This window comes from Panthera tigris, chromosome C2, assembly GCF_018350195.1.
Source record: "Panthera tigris isolate Pti1 chromosome C2, P.tigris_Pti1_mat1.1, whole genome shotgun sequence".
Lineage (NCBI taxonomy): Eukaryota > Metazoa > Chordata > Mammalia > Carnivora > Felidae > Panthera > Panthera tigris.
The window spans coordinates 70,388,258-70,412,475 of NC_056668.1; the positions used below are offsets into that span (position 1 = coordinate 70,388,258).

A 24,218-nucleotide genomic window follows, 5' to 3' on the forward strand; every position below is an offset into this window, starting at 1 on the left:
ATGCCATATCTCACCCAATACACAACCTAAAAATTACTTTCAGGGCTTCAAAACTATCTATTCAAAATGTAATTAATTAGAATATAAATTATGGAGCTTAAATACAAACATTTGACAGAAGGGATAGGGTGGTAAGTGTTATCATCATGGTAAAAAGAAAAAAAATCCAAATAAATGGCCAGAACATTGTCTTTTTGTCACTACTGCTCTTGGACTTCTTAACACACAATTCTGAAAAGCCAGAAAGAAAGTGCTCATTTAAAACTTTGATCCAGGGGCACTTGGGTGGCTCAGTTGGGTTAAGCATCTGACTCTTGGTTTCGGCTCAGGTCATACCTCGAACTTGAGTTCAAGCCCTGCATCAGGCTCTGTGCTGACACTGCAGAGCCTGCTTGGGATTCTCTCTCTCCCTCTCTCTCTCTGCCCGTCCTCTGCTCACTTGTTCTTTTTCTCTCAAAATAAGTAAACTTAAAAAAAATTTTTTTAAATAAATAAATAAATAAATAAATAAATAAATAAATAAAACTTTGACCCCAAAGAAAAAGATACAAATCAGTGGCAACTGCTGCAAAGATTCATTTCTCTGGCTAATTATCAACAACATGTAGATAAAAAATAAAACAGAAAAGACCTCTAACTCTTGTCTGGTAGATAAGCTGCAGTGAAGTCAAGATGGAGACAAGGTAAAATAATTACCGAAAATTGGTATTATTATTTCACTCTTGTCAAAGAATCAACCCAATATCATGAGATTTCAATTACTTATAAATATATTTTTTTCTTAAGAATTTTTAACATCATATTTCAATAATTCTTAAAATGGCTCAACAACTGAAGGAAATAAATAAGTATTCAAATGGTTCAAAGAATAAAACAAAATCTCGAGTTTAATTTTACATTCTTGCTCTATTTCCAGGCTATTTAAACATTTTAATTTTTAAAACCTCTTATTGAATATACTTCCTTATCTCCCTAAGAGATTCCTGAGGATAAGAATTTAAAGAAAAAAATCCATGTCCCTCTCAAATGAATAGGGGGCTAACTCCTCTAAACACAAACCTTCTATTTCTTTCCTTTCATAAAACAGACAAAGACATTATTGTTCTCTAGTTTTATTATTTTTCAATTTTCCCAACACATGAACTATAACTCATTTTGAGATTTTTCAGTGCATTTCACAGCAAAAATGAACAAGGGAATCATTAAAATGGTTGTACATAAACCAGTTATTCTCTTATAATTTACAATTTGTTGAAAAAATTATTGTTTTGCTGTTTTCATCCTATTAAACCCTTCAATAAAACACAATTTATCAGAGCACAAAGCTTAAACTTCTTATGATGATGCAAGAGACACAGCCACCTACAATGGCTGATGACTAACAGGTATATGTTACACACACTGATTGGAAGACCACATCAGAAGAAACAGAGTAAGGCACCACTCTTGGAAAATTAAGGTAGCTTGCAGTAACAAGTGTTGAGCACCATAAGTAGGTACTCAATAAATACTTGAATGAATGATGAAAGCCATAATTAGCACTATTCTTTTAGTTGCCAGCAATCCTTCAACCTCAATAAAATACTTATTAAAAAAGAAAAGAGATTTGTACCTGAATACAACTTCCTGATATCTTTTTTCCTAATATCTTTTCACTTCATATTTTTTCTTCAGCATCTGAGTTTCCTTGAGAAGGAAAGAAAACCATACCATACATGCACTCAGCCACATATATAACTTCTGAATTACTGACAAATATGAATAGTTGTTTTAAATTTGAATGGACAGAGGTAAGATGAAGCATACTTATTCAGAGGGATAGCACATAATACTGGATATTAATCTACAAGTGAAAAAAAGGTAAGGAAAAAAAAAGTAACAGTTTTATTTTTTAAATGTTTGCTTTGTTCTTTAATGCCTCAGTTCTTGAGAAAGGCCAAGATCTCATCATATTGACATGAACACATTTAAAAAATTGTCTCTCAAGTGTAACATTTAATAAAACTAGGTATTGAAAAATGTTCTGAAATTTTTCAAGTCAATGTTGTTTTCAAGTATAATAAAATGCTCAGAAGAAAAAATTCTCCATGGTTATAATTCTAATCAATTTATAAATATACTTTTTAAAAGAGAGTTCCAACAGAGGTGGATAATGGATAAGTTCCTCAGACACAGGCACACAGTCTCTTTGAAGGAACAGAATGCCTTGTTACTACAACCTGGTTGATTTTTTTAACACTGATTTCAGGCACAATGGCTGAATCCACTTCTGGGTCATCGTCCTCCTCCTCTTGGGTTTGTTTGTAAGAGCAGTGAATACTTCAGTTACTGACAGAAAGCAAAGCACAAACTCTGAAAGAGACTTCACTCTTTACTATAAAGAAATCAAAATCACTGAGTTCTCACGCTTATGTGTATCTGCTGCCCCCATGCAAAAATAGGGGATTTAAACCTAACTTTAGGAGTAGGAGCTGGATAAAAGATGAATCATCTAATAATTCACGTGAAAGGTTTTCGGAGATATTGCTCGTATCACATGAACAGGTTGGTGAGAGGCCCGTCGCGCGTCTTCAACACTTTGGTCTTGCTGCAGTTCTGTGGTGCCCTAACAGGGACATTCGGGTTTAGCCAGATTCAGTCTGTGCAATCAGGAAGCAGGTTACTCAGTGCAATGACTCCATTCTGGGAGGGTTTAGGGTAAAAAGAGAAGAAGTTCATTTGGTCGAGTCTCAGATAGTGTGTGTCACTCCACAGGCTGTGTTGCTGGAATTGTTTTCCAAAGGGGCTTATGATAAACCCAGCCATCTCCCTGAAACAAGTAGAAAAATAAATTAAAAGATGATTCCTCTAATATTTTCACAATCAGTAACCAAAACTAGAAGCAACATCTTCACTAAGGTGGAATTCTACTGTCACATACATACATACATACATACATACATACATTTATTTATTTACTTATTTATTTAATTTTTTTCACGTTTACTTATTTTTGAGAAACAGAGACAGAGCGCAAGTGGCGGAGGGGCAGAGAGAGAGGGAGACACAGAATCCGAAGCAGGCTCCAGGCTCTGAGCTGTCAGCACAGGGCCCGACACGGGGCTCAAACTCACGAACCACGAGATCATAACCTGAGCCGAAGTCGGTGCTTAACCAACTGAGCCACCCAGGCGCCCCATCTACTGTCACATTTAAAAACAAGAGTTTTTGTGATGGAAAAAATCTCTGTGCTTAAGACATCAAATAATGTCTGTGGTTTAGCTAGGATCAGGGGAGAAATTCTGGTCCGGGGGCACCTAGTTGATGCTCCATCACCACTTTATTTGCAGAAGTCATTTGTAGCAATTCTGCCAATTTTGCCAAGACACTGCAGACTTAGCCTCACCCACAGAGTGACAGGTAGCAGGTGGAGCACAAATGGTCATCAAGCTACTAGCCGTTCTCTACTCAACTCTAGTAGTTGAGTATTATTTTCTAGTTCTTTCCCAACTCTACTCCCATTAGTTTTCCCTGGCTCCTGTGAATAGGATACTGCGAGGAGCAAAGTTAGAGTCAGAGAATGAACTACAACCAGAGAAGACCAAGTGAGGAAAAGAAACGCATGAAGCCACATACTGGAGTACAGGACTTGACACAGTTGAGGTCAGGGTAGCTAAGAGTAGAGTTCAGTGTTTATGGGACTAGGCAAAATATGTCAGATCTGAGGGGACCCTGGGTGGCCCAGTGGGTTAAGCGTCTGGCTTTGGCTCAGGTCATGATCTCACAGTTTGTGGGTTCAAGCCCCATGTCGGGCTCTGTGCTGACAGCTCAGAGCCTGGAGCCTCCTTCATGTTCTGTGTCTCCCTCTTGCTCTGTCCCTTCCCTGCTTGTGTGCTTTCTCAACAATAAATAAACATTAAAAAAATAAATAAAATATAAGTCAGATCTGAAACTGTCTTTAACCCATAGATCCTTCAATTTATTTATACTATATATCTCTATCTATCTATCTATCTATCTATCTATCTATCTATCTATCTCTTTTTATTCCAAAAATGACTTAAGACAAGCAATTACTTGGCTCCTAATGACAAGGACTCACTCTCTTTGATTGAATTTCATTAAATGATGAATTCTTTTTTTTTTCAATTTTTTGATTTTTTTGTTTTTAAAGTTTAGAGACAGAGAAAGAGTGAGTGGGGGAGGGGCAGAGAGAGAGGGAGAGAGAGAATGTCAAGCAGGATCCACACCGTCAGCATGGAGCCTGATGTAGGGCTTGAACTCATAAACCATGAGATTGATCATGACCTGAGTTGAAACCAAGAGTCGGACGCTTAACCGAGCCACCCAGTGCCCCTCTTTTTTTTTTTTTAAAGTTCACTTATTTATTTTAAGAGAGACAGCAGGCATGAGCAAATGGGGGAGAGGCAGAGAGAGAGAGAGAGAGAGAGAATCCCAAGTCGGTTTTGCACTGTCAGTGATGCAGGGCTCAATCCCATGAACCATGAGATCATGACCTGAGCCAAAACCAAGAGTTGGACACATAACCAACTGAGCCACCCAGGCACCCCAGCTCCTTGACTGAATTTTAGTCAGACTCCTTTGAGTTCTCTTCTTGACTAGGCCTCATCCATGGCCTATTGAACCCAGTTTTAGCAAAGAATTTTGATAAGCCAGTTCACTAAGAATCCCCCCTACTCCAAACCCTGATTTCTAAACTCCTCTTCTTCCACCCTTGATATCTAATCAAGTTCCTCCACCTCACCCCCATCCTTGATATTCGACCAAGATTCTCTTTTCCACCCACTCCTTCGCATTTCCACTTGTCCTTGTACTCAGAGTTAAGTATAATACCTCTTCTTTACTACAATAGTCCTGAATGAAGTTTTCCTTGACATTTTTAGTACGTGTCAGAATAATTTTTCTTTAATAACGGCAACCATTAGGTTGTTTATATTAAATCACCTGGTTGATAATTCTCAACTCCTATAGTACTGTTTTTGAAAAAGATGTAACCATCACAGAACACTAGATTGACAGTGGCTCTTAATAATATCTGTCCAAGGATACATGAGAAGTAGCAACTTTACATGTCATGTTAGTAGCAAGAATTAGGGTGCCTACCTTTTAAAATCTCATTAATTGTACCTTTTTAAAAAAAGATTTTAAGTAATATCTGTACCAAACATGGGGTTCAAAACAACCCTGAGGTCAAGAGTTGCATGCTCTATCAACTGAGCCAGTCAGGCGCCCCTATATCTTGCAGCCATTATAGTCGCTCTCAGACACCAGAGTTCACTTTTAATGAATTAGAGAGGTCTTCCCTTAGGAATTCTCTTCCTAGAATCTGTTCCTGATACCTCAGCTTTCTTAATGAGTTTGAAATGAAAAAAACCACAGTTATCAGACTATAGCTTTGAATAATAATTACAAAGTTTTATTTTTTCATCTAAAAGAGCAGATATGTACTTTCTTTTTATTATTCCTATCTATGAAAATGACCAATATTTATAATAGATACCCAATGATTAGAAAAATGAAAGTAATGAAGCAACTATAATAAACTTAAACTTATAATAAATAAAAAATAAATGGAGTTTTAAGGTTAATAACTATGCAAAAATCAAAATTAAATTACTTTTTCCAAATTCCTTCCTGATGGACCAATATTAAAATTCAGTGGGCTTCTTTAGACTTGGCTATGGTAAGAAAACTTTTTTTTTTCCTTTTAAGTAGACTCTCTACCCAACATGGGGCTTGAACTAACAACCCCGAGATCAAAAGCTGCATGCTCTTCCCACTGAGCCATCAGGCACCGCTGACAAGAAAAAAAATTTTTTTAATTGAAAAAAAAAAAGTTTGTTTAATTTTTGAGAGAGAGAAAGAGAGAGAGAGAGAGAGCAAGTCGGGGAAGGGCAGAGAGAAAGGAAGAACAGAATCCAAAGCAGGCTCCAGGGTCTAAGCTGTCAGCACAGAGCCCAATGCGGGGCTCGAACTCAGGAACAGTGAGATCATGACTTGAGCCAAAATCACACACCAACTGACTAAGCCACCCAGGCGCCCCGAGAAAATTTTTCTTGATAACAGCTCTGGTCTGCAATCATTCACCTTACTCTGAGTTCTACCAGAAACTAATAAACCAAACCAAACAAAAATCTTTAAATTTAGATAAGAATCTGGCAATTATTTGGTCTAGCTGCAAAATCAGTGCATGAAGTCTTCTACCTAAGCCATGGTCTCATATAGAACTAGTGGTGCATTACTATAAAATGTACTCCCCATTATTACTGGATTTTTTTTATTGTTATACAATTCCTTTTTATGTTAAGCTCAAAATTCCTGGTAGTTTGAACCTACCATGGGACTGCTATACAAACTGATAAAAAATTTCTATGTGATAAAGCATATACATATCTGAAGGTTATAATGCATGGTCCCAAGTTTTGGTTTTCTAAGCTGAACACCCCACTTTATTCTTTTTTCTTAAATGTTCCAAAGATTCTAGCCACTGCACTAGCCTTTGTGTAGCCAATTAAGTTTCTCATGTCTCCCTTTAAAATGTAGTCTCTGGAAATGAACAGCAAGTTTCAGTGTAGTTTGAAAGGCAATAAATAAATTGTCAATTGTCTATTCTATTATTGTGACTGGAGATTATGTTAGCATTTTTGTTTGTGGCCAACTTAATCCCAAAATCCATTTCATCTGAACTGCTGGTAAACTATTTCGTTTTGTCAAATTATGAAAAGTTCCATGAAAAAGCTCACGGTTATGCTGGACTATTTTTAGAAATAAAGATGTCTAAGTGATAACAACTCAAGAAAGCCTAGTAAACTACAGTAGATAACAAGTTTTAGTCTGAAGACATGTAGGACAAACCTCTTTAATAAAATATTTGGTTTTCCAGGGTGTGCCTGTTTCAGTACGATGCCTTTCTTCAGTCCTCTGGCGTTCTTCCAGGGTACGTTTATGCTCTGTGGCTTTCTCGATTTCAGATTCCCTCAAAGAATCTGTCACATTTTTCCACAATCGCCTATAATTTGAAAAAACACACATTTTACATTCTTTAGAAAAATATAATTAAGTAGAACTTATACCTTGAAATTAACAGTAATTTTTAAAAATTGTTTCCTAAATCAGATCTATAATTTCATGCTTATGAGTTATAAGAATACTGACAACTATGTTTCTGATACTAATGTCAAAGATGCTGCTGCTTCTGTTTTCTTTTTAAATTAAGAATAATTTGTATCTTCACAAGTTATAAACATATTGTTTTTTTAAGAAGCTTAGGAAATAATAAGCAAAAAGGTAAATACAGTTTTTAAAAGCTGAAAGGTAAGAGAGACCACTTTCTGCTTCTGGACATGATGAAATAATAGGGACCAGAGTTACCTTCATGCCTTTAATCAAGTAGGAAACCAGACAAAATATATTGAAACAACGGTTTGTAGATATTGAGCAAAAGCCAGTACAGAACACTGATTCCTGTTAATCGGGAAATAAATGAGGGGAGTCCTATGGGTGCTCCAACTCACTGACTAGAGTTTATAGGCACAGCAGAGACAGGAAAGCTCAACAAACTCCAAGCAAAAGAAAACTGCAAGATAATTCTTTGGGGGAAAAAACAGTCTGTTCAACAAATGGTGCTGGGACAACTAGATATCTACAAGCAAAAAGAGGACCTTAGACCCTTACCTCATAATACAACTTTTACAAAAGATAGGAGAAAAATCTTTTTTTTTTTTTTTAAGTTTGTTTGTTTGTTTAGAGAGATAGCGTGCAAACAGGGGAAGGGGAAGACACAGAAGGAGAGAGAGAATCCCAAGCAGGCTCCGCACTGTCATCACAGAGCCTGATGCGGGGCTCGAACTCACAAACCATGAGATCATGACCTGAGCTGCAATCAAGAGTCGGGATGCTTAACTGAGCCACCCAGGTGCCCGGACAGAAGAAAATCTTTAAGTCTTTGGGTTGGGCAAAGATTTCTTAGATATAATACCAAAACCACAATCCATAAAATAAAACACTGATAATCTCATCTCAGAAAAATAAAACCCTTTATACTGAAAGGAAAAAAAAAAACCACTAAGAAAATTAAAAAATGAGCAACAAAGAGAAAATATTTGAAAAACACATATCCAATAAAAAATCTGAATCCAGAATTCACAAAGAACTCCTACAATCCAATAGGAAGACAATCATACATTTCACCAAAGAAGATACACAAATGGCTAATTAATTAGCATATGAAAATATGTTCAACATCATTAGTCATTTGGAACATGTGAATTAAAATCACATTTTAAGACACTATTTCACACCAACTAGAATGGGTATAAGGCAGGCAATAACAAATGTTGATGAGGATGTGAACTGGAACACTTATACATTGCCGGCAGGAATGTAAAAGGATGCAGCCATCTTGGAAATTAGTTTGGCAGTTTCCTGAAAAGTCAAATGTAAAACTTGTAGACAACCCAGCAATTCCACTTTCAGATATTTACCTAGAGAAATGAAAACATAGCCACCCAAAATTTATATGAGAATGTTCATAGTAGTATTAATCATCAAAGTCCAAAACTGGCAATGTCCATAATTAGTGAATAGATAGGCAAAATGTGGTTCCATATAATGGAATACTATTCAGCAATATAAAAAAATGAACTACCGATACATGCTGTATCATGGATGAACCTTGAAAACATTATGCTAAATGAAAGAAGCCAAGCACAAGGTATCACATATTGTATGATTCCATTCATCTGAAGTGTCCAGAAAAGGCAAATTTATAGAGACAGAAAGTAGGTTCCCTGAGACTAGGGATATGAATGGACATTAACTGTAAGTGGGCATGAGTGATCTCATGGGAGGATGAAGATTGTGAAACTGATTTATGGCAATGACTGCACCATGCAGGAAAGATGCTAAAAATAACTGAATTTATACACTTGAAATAGGTGGATTTTATAATATGTAAAATACATCTTGATAAAGTTGTTTTAAAATTTATTTATTTTGAGAGAGAGACAGATACAGAGGGATACAGAGAGAGAGAGAGAGAGAGAGAGAGAGAGAGCGAGCATGTGCAGGGGAGGGGCAGGGAGAGAGGCAGAGAGAGTATCCCAAGCAGGCTCTGCACTGTCAGTGCAGAGCCAGATGCAGGGCTCGAACTCACAAACCGTGAGATCATGACCTAAGCTGAAATCAAGAGTCGGAAGCTTCAGAGACTGAGCCACCCAGGTGCCCCTTGATAAAGTTTATTTAAAGTGGCACTTTTAGTATTAAAGTAGAATTCAAAGCAAGAACTATGACCACAGATAAAGATGATTATTTCATAATGATCAAGGGTTAGTACATCAAGAGACATATAATCCCAAATGTGTAGGCCCCTAATACAAAGCTTCAAATAACATGAAGTAAAGACTTACAGAACTACAAAAAGAAATATTCAATTATAATTGGTAGTTTCAATAACTGATCTCAGTTACTGATCTCAACTGAACAAGTACACAGAAAATTAGTAATCACACAGAATGCTAGAAAAATACTATCAACCTACTTGAGCTAATTGATATTTACAGATTACTGTCACCTAACATCAAAAGAATATACATTCTTGCTAAGTGCACATGAAACATTTACCAAGACAGAATGTATTCAGGGTCATAAATCTCAAAAAACTTGAAGGACTGAAACCATACAAAGTACACCCTTTGACCAAAATTAAGCTAAATTAAAAATGAATAATGGGAAGATAGCTGGAAATTTTATAAATATTTGGAAATTAAATAATGTTTTACTAAATAACTTCATGAGGGGCACCTGGGTAGCTCGGTTAAGTGTCCTACCTCAGCTCAGATCATGATCTCATGGTTTGTGGGTTCAAGCCCCTCATCGGGCTCTGTGCTGACAGCTCAGAGCCTGGAGCCTGCTTTGGATTCTTTCTGTGTCTCCCTCTCTGCTCCTCCCCTGCTCACACTTTGTGTTCCTCTCTCTCTCTCAAAAACCAACATTAAAAAAAAAAAATTAAATAACTTCATGAGTCACAAGGGAAATTAGAAAATATATATCAAGAATTCGAAAGTTGTGAGATATAGACAAAGCAGACTTAGAAATATATTAAATATATATATTAGGGGAAAAGGAAAAACAATGGCCTAATCAGGGGTCAGACAACTATGGCTGGTTGCCCATTTTTGTGAATAGATTTTTATTGTAACATAGGGATATCTATCTATCCTTTCACTGTTTGTGGCTGCTTTCATGCTACAGTGGTAGAGTTGAGTAGTTGTGGTAGAGACTATCTGGCCCATTAGGCCTAAAATATTTATTCTCTGGCCTTTTATAGAAGTGTGCTGATCCCTGACCCAAGCTTCCCTTTTAAGAAACGAGAAAAAGGAAGAGCAAATGATGCACCAAGTAAGCAGAAAAGAGGAAATAAAAAAGAGCAGAAATCAATGAAGAAAATAGAAATACAGACAAAAACCAATGAAACCAAACACTAGTTCTCTGAGTAAAATTAATAAATCTTTAATCACATTGATTAGGAAAAGAAAATATTACCAACATGAAGAATTAAAGTAGGGACATCACTACAGATCCTACACACATTAAAAGAAAACTAAGGGAATATAACTTATATGCCAATAAATTCGACAAATTAGATTAAATGAATCAATTTCTTGAAAGATACACAAACTGCCAAAGTTCACTCAAGACAACCTCAATATCAATATAAAGGTATTGAATTTGTAGTTAAAAACCTTTCCCTAAAGAAAACAACAGACCAACCAATATCCCCCATGAATGTAGATATAAAAAATTCTTAATAAAATTTTAGCAAAGAGAATCCAGGAGTATCTCTTAAACATCTGCTTTAGGGGTGCTGGGTGGCTCAGTAGGTTAGGCGTCCAACTCTTGTTTTTAGCTCAGGTCATGATCTCACATTTCATGAGACTGGGCCCCCCGTGTCAGGCTCAGTGTTGAGAAGAGTGGAGCCTACTTGGGATTCTCTGTCCCTCTCTTTGCCCCTCCCCCCTCAAAATAAATAAATAAACATTAAAAAAATCTGCTTTAATATAGCTGGATTCTTATAGCTGTTTCTACATTCAGTCTGTTGTGATATGTTGTTTTAGTTAAAGTATATAAAGAAAACCTGGCCTCACACTGATACATAGTTGAAAAGAGTATTTTATTTTTTGAAGTTTATTTATTTATTTTGAGAGACAGAGAGAGTGAGCAGGGAGGGGCAAAAAGAGAGGAAGAGAGAGAGAATTCCAAACAGGCTCCCCACTGACAGTGCACAGCCTGATGTGGGGCTTGAACCCATGAACTGTGAGATCATGACCTGACCTGAAACCAAGAGCCAGATGCTTAATCAACTGAGCCACCCAGGCGCCCCTAGATTGCACATATAAGTGAGATCATACAGTATCTGTCTTTTTGACTTATTTCACTTAGCATGATACCTTCAAGGTCCATCCATGTTGTCACAAATGGCAGGATTTCCTTCTTTTTTATGGTTGAATAAAATTCCACTGTATATATATACTGTAACTTCTTTTTTAAGTTTTTTAAAAATATTTTTTTAGTAATCTCTACACTCAACATGGGGCTCAAACTTACAACCCTGACATCAAGAGTTGCATTTTCTTACAACTCAGCCAGCCAGGTGCCCGTATATACTACAACTTCTTTATCCATTCATCTGTTGATGGACACTTAGGTTGCTTCTTCCTATCTACCTACCTTCTTGTCTGTCTATCTATCTACCTATCTTCCACTGTCTCCCACCTATACCTTTTTATTATTTTATTTTTTCATTTTATTTATTTTTTCATAATGATAAGTATACTTTTTAATCCCCATCTTCTATTTTTCCAACCCTGTCCCCTTCCTCCCTTCTGGTAACCATCAGTTTGTGCTCTATAGCTAAGAGTCCGTTTCTTGGTTTGTCTTGTTTTCCCTTTACTCATTTGTTTCTTAAATTCCACACACGAGTGAAATCATATGGTATTTGTCTTTCTCTGACTAACTTACTTTGCTTAGCATTATACTCTCCAGCTCCAGCCATGTCATTGCAAATGGTAAGATTTCATTCTTTTTTATGGCTGAATAATATTCCATTGCATACACATAACCAAATCTTCTTTATCCATTCATCTATTGATGGACACTTGGGCTGCTTCCATAGTTTGGCTATTGTAAATAATACTGCTATAAACATAGGGAAGCATGTACCCCTTTGAATTAGTGTTTCTGTATTTTGGGGGTAAATACCCCATAGTGCGATTACTGGATCATAGGGTAGTTCTATTTTTAACTTTCTGAGAAAACTCCATACTGTTTTCCATAGTGGCTGCACCAGTTTGCATTCCCACCAACCGTGTACAACGGTTCCTTTTTTTCCACATCCTCGCCAACACTTGTTGTATCGGTCCTTTATATATTTTAGATACTAACTCTTTATTGGATATGTCATTTGCAAATTTCTTCTACCATTCAGTAGGCTGCCTTTCATTTGTGTTGATTGTTTCTTTTGCTGTGCAGAAACTTTTCACTTGGATGTAGTCCCAATAGTTTATTTTTGCTTTTATTTCCCTTGCCTCAGGAGACATATCTATGAAAATGTTGCTATGGATGATGTCAGAGAGATTACTGCCTGTGCTCTCTTCTAGGACTTTTATGGTTTCAGGTCTCATATTTAGGTCTTTAATCCATACGTCGTTTCCATTTAAATTTTATTATTAGTCAAAAATACTGCCAATTGTTTTCCTTGAAGTGTCATGTTCAGATCATCTATTTATAAGAAAAATGTCTGCCCAATACTGAAATTAGAATAGTCATGGTTTGCCATTCATTTAAGTAGAAATGGTGTTTTATGAAAACAGAAATTAATTCAGCTTATAACTCAAACAACTGCACAAGTGCTTTTCCTCCGGATAACTACCGTACTTCAGTATCTACCAGCAGTGCTTTATGCATACTCCCAATCTGTCATGTAGAATAGTAAAAAGATGGGTCCTCAATGATACAGATTTAATGAAACCAACAATCTATACTGCTTTTTCAAGGACTTTTTTTTTTTAAAAAACCTGGCATCTTAAAAAAAATGCAAGTACATGGGCAGTGAAGAACACAATGACTGTGTACAGTTTTGTGCCACTGCCTTGATTACTCTAAGGCCCAGCAGTGCTACCCACAACTTCTGATGCACCATCAGTGCAAGTGCCAACAGAATGAAAGGGCAAATAGCATCGTGGCATTATTATGAAAATAAAATTGAACTTATAAACCTTGTTAAAAAATCTCAAGGACCGTAGGGGGTCCATAGACCAAACCTTAAGAACCTCTCCTTTTGAATCACTATATTGTACACCTAAAACTAATTTCACAATGTATGTTAACTATACTGGAATTAAAATAAAATAGAAACAACTTCTCCTTTAGGGTAAACTCCAAAAGAAAAATTTTCCCCAATTATTACTTTTTTATTTCTAAATGCAATCTGAGTCTTTGGTTAATGGGTATTTAATTCCTTTATGTATATAGTAATAAATAGTTTAGTTCTACTTACATGATCTGAACTTAAGATGTTTAATGCTTCCTTGTATTTCACTTTTTCTTTTTTAAATTGATACAACAATACTTCCACAGGATATAAAATTTAAATAGTTCAAAAGGGGATTCTATGAAAGATTAAGTCTCTTTCCTATCCTACATCCCAGTACTCCTCTCCAGAAGCAACCACTATTTTTCATTTTCTTAGTGAGCATTTTTTTTCTCCTTTTGTGAACTGCCTCTTTATGTCCTTTGTCCATTTTTCTAATGGGGTACTTATTTTCTTGTTAATAATTTGTAAACGTTTTTATGATAAGGATAGTAATCTTTTGACTATTAAATATTGTAATATTTTTGCCCAGCTTACAAATGCAAACTGGTGAAGTGACCTGCCTAAGGTTGCAAATTAGTGAAAAGGCTTCGATTAAGATCCAGAGCTTCTGACTCTTTCTTGTATGGATGTAAGGATAACATACCTGGATTCAAATGGATCTTGCTTCTCCAGAGGTCTTACTCTTTTCCTTGTTACTGCCATCTTAGTTAAATCCACATACTTTGTCTCTCCATTGCTATAAGTGAACTCAAGAACACTATTCCATTCGCCTTGCACTCTGCATACCACAGTATTGGTGATGTTGTGCTTTACTTCACCTGTAACCCTAGAAGCAGGTAAAAAATAAAGATATGCTCTAATAAGTGAAACTGGGCTTATTCTTAGAACTCTGAAACCTATAAACGTACCTTCTGAATTGTTTAAAGTGGGTATACAGCTCACTTCAGTTTGTCAGTGCCAAAGTCAGACTCTGTAAATCCCATGAGAGCTTACTAGGTAATTTTTTCAAATAATATCAACTTTAATCTTTTTTTCTAAGTTTATTTACTTTGAGAGAGACAGTGTGAGTGGGGGAAGGGCAGAGAGAGAGGGAGGGAGAGAATCGCAAGCAGGCTCCCAGGCTGTCAGCAAGAAATGTAAGATCATGACCTGAACCCATACCAAGAGTCTGATGCTTAACCAACTGAGCCACCCAGGTGCCTCTCAACTTTAATGTTCAGAAAGAATACTGGGAATCAAACCAGAGACTAAGTTACCATGAATGATCACAAGGTGTGATCTTTAAGTGTTTGCTACAAACAAAACTATTATAATATTAAAACTAAACAGAAATATAAAAAATATTAACATTTTTATTATGGTTTTAAGATGTTACAACATTACAATTGAAATGTTTTTTAAAAACTAGTCTTGTTTACTTAAATTTTAGTCCTATTTACTAGTCTTATTTACTTAAAAGTTTAGGGGCGCCTGGGTGGCTCAGTTGGTTAAGCGTCCAACTTTGGCTCAGGTCATGATCTCATGGCTCGTGAGTTCGAGCCCCGTGTCGGCCTCTGTGCTGACAGCTCAGAGCCTGGAGCCTGCTTCAGATTCTGTGTGTGTGTGTGTCTCTCTCTCACTGCCCACTCACACTCTGTCTGTCTCTCTCAAAAACATGAGAGAGGGATTCTGTGTCTCCCTCCCTCTCTCAAAAAAATAAATACACATTAAAAAAAAAAGTTTGAGGTCCCTATATTTGAATTTCTGGGTATGTTGATTTTGTATAAAATCACATAAGCCTAACTTTAAATTAAATATAGAAACCAGCTAAACCAATAAGAGGTTGAAAAATAGAAAAAATAAATTAAAAATTTTAATATTCTCTTGCCAAAACAGAAAAATTAAAAGAGTACCAGTATACAAAAATTATCATCATTGACACAGAACTCAGAGAGAACTCAAACACTACTGTTGAAAGTTTAATGAAGAGTTATCTGGCCAGTGTATCAACAGACAGGATGCAGTTCAAATGAAGATCGGAATAAACAGGTCTAATTATTTTTAATGAAGTGTTTTGTGTTCACTGTAGGACACAAGAAACAACAGGGTCAGATAAGATAGAGGTTCAGAACTTAGAGAACAGTGGGCAAGTGTTAGGGTCTAATCAGTGCATCAGTGATTGCGGTTTATCTGGATTCAAAAGCAATCCACAGGACCAAAGCCCAGAGGTTCAGGCTACAGGAACCCTAAGTAGCAGTTGTCAGGTATAAGCCAAGAACCTAAGAACCAGAAAGACACAGCAGAATTTAGGGCGCCCATAGCTTTCAAACAGGCTAAGTTAATTAAAGGTCTGCAAACTCAGAACTCAAGGCAGAGATATAGGGGCCAAAAAGCAAATGATCAATGAACCAGATTTTGGAGATTAAGGTAAGAGAGGTTTGGAAACCAACAGCAAACCAAATATCCAAAATCAAAAGTTAGGCATAACTCTAGCTCACTAGATACAAAGAACACCATGACTACAAGTGTGCCTGATTACAATAGAGGTGGGAACTCAGTTATATTTCAAAGTATAATAAAACCTTGGCTTGCGAGCATAATTCGTTCTGGAAACATGCTTATAATCCAAAGCACTTGTATATCAAAGCGAATTTCCCCGTAAGAAATAATGGAAACTCAGATGATTTGTTCCACAACCCAAAAATATTCATACAAAAGTGATTACAATACTGTAATAGAACACAAAATAATTAAGAAAATACAAAATATAAAGAAAAATAAACACATTAACCTGTACTTATCTTTAAAAACCTTCATGGCTTGTGTGAGGGAGATAAGAGAGAGGAGGGTTATTGTGCAGGACTTTCACTATCACTAATGGAATCACTGTTATGTATTGGCTCAATGGAATCTTTTTCTGCATCAGGGCCATTGTATATGCTTGCATGGATGTTGACTACAGTATAGTATTAATAAACTCTTGCCATATATTGTATTTAATCCAACTGGCAATAAGGCAGCAGAGGAAAGGGTCTATATCTGCAGGCAGCCTGACCTAGAATGAAGCAAAGCATTCCTAAGCTTATTCTTGTATGGAAAAGCAAAGGACTGTCCATAGGTGGTTTGAAGTGACAAAAAATACACTAATGCCAGTTGTGGGCACCTTCCAACATTCTGAAAATCACTGATTTCTGCCAAACACTACAGCCTGAGACCGAGCACCTGAACATGCGAGACGATCACCACAATTCCACAGCAAGCAAGAAAGAACCATTGGCTCAGTTGTGATCGTGTGACATTCGGCATCATGTACCACTCGTATTGCAAGACATCACTCATTTATCAAGTTAAAATTTATTAGAAATGTTTGCTCGCTTGCAGAACACTCACAGAACAAGTTACTCGCAATCCAAGGTTTAACCGTATATAAATTTAAATAATTCTACTGCTAAGGGCTTCTTGCCTGACTGAATATTTCTTGTGATGTCCATGTTTCCTCTCTGATCCCACTTGCCAACACTGTTCCCTTCTTTGGAAATTTGTTTCCAACCAAACAGGATATGAGGAGATGACACAGAACACTTATCTCTTCTCTTTTCCATCCATACATACCCAGAATGAGATAGATAGACAGATAGATAGATAGATAGATAGATAGATTTTTTTTTTTAATTTGTTTATTTTGAAGGGGGCGGGAGAGCAAGTGAGGGAGGGGCAGAGAGGAAGGAGAGAGGCTGTCACTCCCAACACTGTCACTGTCAGTGCAGAGCCCAACACGGGGCCCGAACTCACAAACCACAAGATCATTAACAGACTAAACCACCCAAACACCCTCAGAACTATGTTCTGAGAATTAAGGGACCATAATCTGGTCCTCACTTGATCTGTAACTCCCATAGCACAATCTCTCAAGTTATCATGATCTCCCTCACATGCCTTTCCATTCAACAAATAGCAAACCCTAGGTCCTTGTTCATGCTGGGGTGTTGTCAGTTAGTGCAGCTACATGGTAAGAGCGGCACGAAGAGAACTGGGGCAGGGAACAAGAATTACACATACGAGAGGTGGGCCATTTCCATTCCTTTGCATGAGAAATATGCAAAAGCAACACAAGGAGGAAGAAGGGCCTTGCCTCATTCTGCTTATAATTCTTCATAACGGCCTAATGCAGGGTTGGCAAAGTTCTTCTGTAAAGGACTGGGAAGTAAATTATCAGGATTTGCAGGTCAGACTGTCTCTGTCACAACTGCTTAACTCTGTCACTGTTGCATGAAAGCAATTACAGACAATAAGTAAATGACTATCTAAATATATAAAGCATGTAGATCTAGATCTTGTGTCAACCAATAACATTGAATATGGTCCTTAAGATACTAAGCAAAAAGCTACATCTTAAGTTATTATCCTATTCATCTCTAAAGTGAGGATGATTGATAACTGATAAGGCATTTGTTCTCTCACTTTCTAAAAACATGATATCAAGTTAGCCTTTTATGTGGTCTAGACTCTAGCTCTACAGCTACTTGGAATACCAGAAAATCATTGAATATATTAACTTGGCTTCATATACAAAGTTTTTATTGACTGGGGGTGCCAGGCTAGCTCAGTTGGTGGAGCATGCAACTCTTGATCTCAGGATTGTGAATTTGAGCCCCATATTGGGTATAAAGATTACTTAAAAACAAACAAAAAAAATCTTAAAAAAAAAAAAAAGTTTTTATTGATTGAAAGTTAAGACTTTAGCTTTGGGTTTTATTGATATATATCTGAAATGCTTACCTGAAGGATAATTACATTTTATGCAGAACTACTGAAGAAGACACTATTATGTTTCTAAATGCCACTATATAAGGATACCTGCAACACATCCCTTTAAAATTTAATACCAGGAAAATAGTTTGTCTTTTCTCGAAAAAGTGATAGGCTTCCTTTATCAGACAATGAGATATATGTTGAACATCATGTTTCTTTTTTTTACTTCAACATATGAGTCAGAATCAAATTTTATTTTCAGGGGTGCCTGGGTAGCTCAGTCAGTTAAGCATCTGACTCTTGATTTCGCCTCTGGTCGTGATCTCATGGTTCATGGGATTGAGCCCATCCATGCTGTCAGCACAGGGCCTACCTGGGATTCTCTCTCTCCCTCAAAATAAATAAGTAAACTATAAAAATTTTTTTATTTTCAGGTATAGTAATTATCTAATCTCCTTTCCAATGCTATGATTATTATAATAATAGACTGTTTTTAACTGTCTATTATATATGACATTTTCCCTAAAAGCTTTACAAATGGTTTCCAAAGATAGGGTGCTGGATTCTAATACTACACTGAAAGCTTCTTGAAGGCAGAGATGGTCTTTCTTTCTATTCTGTATCTCCTGCATGCAGAAAAGTATGTCACTTAGCAGACAGTTCATGTCATCTTAATATCATACCACTAGATAGATAGATAGATAGATAGAATGCTATGTCTATTTATCTATATTGATAATTCTGACTTAGCTTTAGGATGATTTATATGATCATCATCATCTTAAAGTGAGTGTGGAAAATCTGATTAGGAGAGGACATGGGCATGCGGAATAGTTAAGTAGGCTCACTTGGCTGCATTGGAGAGAGTTGTGGAAAATGAGGGAGTAAGGGAAGACAAGTGGAAGATAATATATTTATATCAAATGCAGACAGCAGATAATGTGTCTGCTCTGATAGCAGATAGCAGTAAAAAACTAGGCTGTCTAAGGAGGAAGGCATGAAAGAAAGCCTTCATTATAATATTGTATCAACAGTAGAGAGATATGTTTCTAATAGGAATCTTTTAAATGAGAAATTAGGTGAAACCACCAGTCTTGAGAGAGATCAGAATGGAAAAAATTAGGAAACTTCAGAGTCAGCTAAAAGTATCCCTCAAGAATTATGGACAGAATGTATATATGCATGCAAAGGAGAGAAAGAGACTGTTAGAGAAAAGGGTAGTACTTCCAAGTGACAGAAAAATCAAATGAATGTGGCATCGTAGACAGGTAAAGAATATGAAGGGGGAAAAGAAGCCAATTTAAGTAAGAGATTGAAACAAGCAAAAGAGTAAATATGATGACTGACCATTAACAAAAATGAGAATATCTATTTGAAATTTTTAGGGGTCTTCAAGAAATCAAAATATGAAAACCAGGTATCAAAAGCCAGTAAGTCTTTTAAAATGCTATTAGATGCTTCCTCTAGGAATCCAGCTGCCAAGGTGGAAGAAGCCCCAGTCACACAGAAAGGCCACATGAGGGTCCTCTGAATGACAGCCTCAGCTGTGATCCTGGTCAACAGCCAGATCTGCTGCCTCCCACTTGAGTGAGCTACCTTGGATATCTAGCTAGGTCAAGCCCTTAGATGGCTGAAGCCTCAACCAATATCCAACTGTAACAACATGAAAAACACAATGAGAGAATCACCCAGCTGAACCTAGTCAGTCCACAGAACTGTGAAAGATAATAAATTGCTGTTTTAAGCACTTACGTTTTAGAGAAGTTCATTAACTGGTAGTAAATAACTAGGATGTCATCCAAAGCTATCTTAGATGCCCCTGATCCTCTACATCCTGTTAGTTACTCCTTGAAGGGTCACCTCTGCATGTCTGTCTGGCCTCCTTTCTTCTACTCTCTCTTCACTCCCTTTACCCTCCAGTTCATTCTTCATCTGCCACCAGACAGGTGTTTTAAAAAATAAATACTTAAAATATATCACTTCCAGAAACAAAATTACTTATAATGTATTCTCGTCAAAAATATGTAACCTGAACCTAAAACAAACAAAACAAAAACGAATCATCAGGCATTCTATAAAATTGCCCTGTAGTCTACAAAAAAATGTTGTAAGAGACAAAGAAAAGCTAAGGAAATATTCCAGAAGACTAAAGGGATGTAACATTGACATGAATGCAAGATTTTTCAGGAGAAAAAATATTGCTGATTATTTGGAAAATTAACAAAATTTAATACGGACTATATATCAGATAACAGTATTGTATTTCTTGAATTTGACAACTGTTCTGTGAGTGTAGGAGAGAATTTCCTTGTTCTTAGGAAATTCAGACTAACATACCTTTAACACAGATGTTTAACTCTCAAATGTTTCAGGAATAATAAGAAGTATATATAGAGAGAGAAAAAGACTTTGATAAAGCTAATGAGGCAAAATGCTAGCAACTAGGCCAAGGATATATGAGAGTTTGTACAACTCTTCTGTAGGTTTGAAATGATTTCAAAATAAAAGATAAAAATAATTAAATAACATGCTTATTTACTATTTCCATGCTTAAAATTTTAATTGACTCCCCCACTGCCTTCAAAATAAGGATCAGATTTGCCAGCAAAATAATATACTGTATTCTTATATCAAAGTTAAAAGATATATTCAAAAGGCAAGGATTGAACAGGAATATAAATAAACATACTTAATTGAAAGTAAAAAAAATTATGACCCGGGTTCAATTTTATAGTTTAGATCCAAATTCCAATACAACTTTCTGTGTATGTTGGTGTTTATAAGCCTCAGTATCTCCTGACAGACTGATCCCCACTGCCCTAGCATCTGGTACTAATGTTAAAATATCTACTGATTTACTCCTACCTGGGTCTCTAGTATTTTCATTTCAGTTACTATCAACTATCTGGCATTGAGTAGAATATACTAACACCAAAACTACTTTCTTAGTTTTTCATGTCTTTGAAAATGATTGTTAAATAAAGATGTTAAACTCAAAGAAGAGAAAAATGAAGACAGCCTGCAAGAGCTATTTTCAAACCTCTGCTGGGCTGTCCTAGAGGAGGAAAGGGGATATCAACTGAGTGAAGCTCTAAAAAACTCAGACCTAAGAGTTCCTATCTAAAAAGTTAACCAGTAATGTATTAAAGGATCATTGGGAATAGGTATGATTTGACAGAGTGAACTAGATTCTATCTCCAAGAAGAGAGAAACTCATGCTCAATCATATTTCCAAATAAAATTGCACGAATATTTACAGATCACTATGTACACAGCACTGTACAGATGCAATGGAAGGCCCAAAACAGTATAGTTCTGTCAAAAAGCTTACAGCCATGTTGGGGAAATTAGACCAACCAATCAAGAAAATAACTTTGTGTATAAATAACTTTTTTTTTTTTTTTTTTTTTTTTTAATGTTTTTAGGGGCACCTGGGTGGCTCAGTTGGTTAAGCACCTGATTTCAGCTCAGGTCATGATCTTTCAGTCCGTGAGTTCAAGCCCCACATTGGGCTCTGTGCTGACAGCTCAGAGCCTGGAGCCTGCTTCAGATTCTGTGTCTCTCTCTCTCTTTGCCCCTCCTCTGCTTGTGCTCTGTCTCTCTCTCTCTCAAAAATAAACATTAAAAAATTTTTTTAAATGTTTTTACAGGTAATATGAGTCCTGTAGGATTTCAAATAACACACATACAGGTATACATGCACATATATGCACATGCACACATATATGCACATACACATAAACTCTCAGAATGAAGTTTCAGAGACCAAAAATAGTTTGCAAAAAAGACAATTAAAATTGCTCCATGTCTCCTTATCCAGAAAATAATACTTATGAAAAAAATGACATGCCACTAAGAAATGTATCAGTGTCACTGACAATAAACAGTGCTGGCTTTGGAAGATTTATCACTGTAGTTGTTTTCCCCTAAGCATTCTACTCAAGCATATACACTGAGGAATACTTTCACCAAGGCAAGAATGTTATAGGGATATCCATTTCAGCTCTAACTTCATAGAAATAAGAGGAGTCCGAAGGGACTGCTTGCCTCATGCACTGTGAGTTCTGTACTAACGATGTTTCAACACAGACTGAACAAATCAGTTATCAGGCGTGTTGCAAAGGGATATATGCACGTAATAAATGTTGGTCTTGTGACTTCTAAAGCCCTTGCTGGTTGTAAGGTTCGAATCCTGTGATTACTATGATGGGAGAAGTTAAGTAGAAGTGCATAGAGCAAAGTATTAACCATATTATTACCTTCTCTAAGGATAAGAGGTGACCATTCTGACAATGTCTAGTGGTTATGTTTGGGTAATGTGTGTGTGTATGTGTGTGTTTTAATTCTCTGCTTTAGTGTTTTGAAATATTTAGTGTTTGAAACATTTATAAAGGGCCATTCAATGTCTGGGGACCGATCAATCTTTCTTTCCACTTCTAAAATTGTTAAGTACCAGTTGTCTAAGAATGAAAAAGTAAAATTGCTATATGCAATTGAAAGTCTCAAACATGGCTGCAGGGAGTGTGCTTTGGTAATAATCACTTAAGAAAACTGTTTGGCAGCACCTACTCAAGTTCAACTTCCATCCCCTATGACTCAGCAATTCTCCTTTGGGTATCTATCCAACAGAAATTCATACATATATTCACTACACAATGTTCTAGTAGCACCATTTATAATGGCCCCAAATTGCAAACTACTCAAATGCCCATCAACATTAGAATGAATAAGTGAATTGTGACAGTCATGCAATGTAATACAATCCTCAGTGAGGAGAATGAACTATGCTACATATGGATGAATCTCAAAAGCATAATGTTCAGCAAAAAGAGAAATATGAAAGAACACATAGTGTATGATTTCATTATTATATAGATTTCAAAAACAGGCCAGACTAATCAATGGTATTAGAAGTCAGGAAAGTGGCTACCCTAGGAAGAAGGGGTGTAAGTGGTGTGTGTGTGTGTGTGCGTGTGTGTGTGTGTGTGTGTGTGTGTGTGTGTGTGTATAACTGTAAGAGGGCATGAGGAGGATCTCTAGGATGCTGGTAATGTTCCATGTCTAGATCAAAATGCTCAAATTTTCACTTTGTGAAAATCATCAACAAGGTATGTATTTTTCGATAAAGAGTTTATAGACAGAGAAAACTAACCCTACTTTAGGGACAGTTAGAATAGATACCAAGGGGGGTGCCTGGGTGGCTCAGTCGGTTAAGCGTCCAATCTCAAGGCTTGTGAGTTTGAGTTTCTTGTCAGGCTCTGTGCTGACAGCTCAGAGCCTGGAACTCGCTTCGGATTCTGTATCTCCCTCTCTCTCTCTGCTCTTACCTCACTCATGCTCTGTCTTTCCTTCAAAAATAAATAAACATTAAAAAAAATAAATGAATATCAAGGGCTTAAGGAAAAGAGACAGTATCCTTTTGGTTTTTTTTCTTTTTTTTTTTCAATATATGAAATTTATTGCAAATTGGTTTCCATACAACACCCAGTGCTCATCCCAAAAGGTGCCCTCCTCAATACTCATCACCCACATGGGAGACAGTATCCCTTTTGAAGATTCTATTAGATAACTTGTCTTCATGTGATTTGGATGATCTGGACCAGTGCTGAAGAGACTGAGAGAAGGCCAGAAGGGAATATAAGAACTGGCCATTTCCTGGATGGAAGCAGAACAAAGCCACCATTCACAGTATTAGTACCTAAAAACACTGGCTTCCATCATTGTGCTTCTTGAACTATTTTGTATGATTAGATACATTTTCATGCTAATTTGTACCAATAACTGCCTTCACTGAGGCCTGGGTCTAGTCTGAACCTCCTTAAAGGCAGAAATTGGGCCACAGACTGCAAGTTCATTTGTTAGTAATTCTATTCTACTTCTCCTTAGCTACTTAACCAGGAAATTTTTATAAGAGTGGATAGATCTGCTCACAGTTCGTGAGTTCAAGCCCCGTGTCAGGCTCTGTCTCCCTCTCCCTCTCTCTCTCTGCCCCTTCCCTGCTCACGCTCTGTCCCTCTCTCTCTCCAAAAGAAACAAACTTTTAAAAAAAAATTTTAAAAAGTAGATAGATCTGTCACTATTTTTAAAACTAGATCAGGATGTCCAGAATGCCTTG

At 36.6% G+C, this 24,218-nt stretch overlaps 1 protein-coding gene across 1 annotated transcript in view; it reads right to left on the minus strand.

Annotated features, from left to right (window-relative positions):
• Positions 1–2,272: 2,272 nt before the first annotated feature.
• Positions 2,273–24,218, minus strand: part of OSBPL11 (oxysterol binding protein like 11) — an 83,216-nt gene continuing 61,270 nt past the window's right edge. Inside the window, exons 11-13 of the mRNA XM_007098284.3 lie at positions 14,016–14,198; positions 6,856–7,009; positions 2,273–2,809 (exon numbers count right to left, since the gene is read on the minus strand). Of these exons, the coding sequence (XP_007098346.2) occupies positions 2,744–2,809; positions 6,856–7,009; positions 14,016–14,198 (403 nt within the window). The 3' untranslated portion in view covers positions 2,273–2,743. The remainder of the gene's footprint in view (positions 2,810–6,855; positions 7,010–14,015; positions 14,199–24,218) is intronic.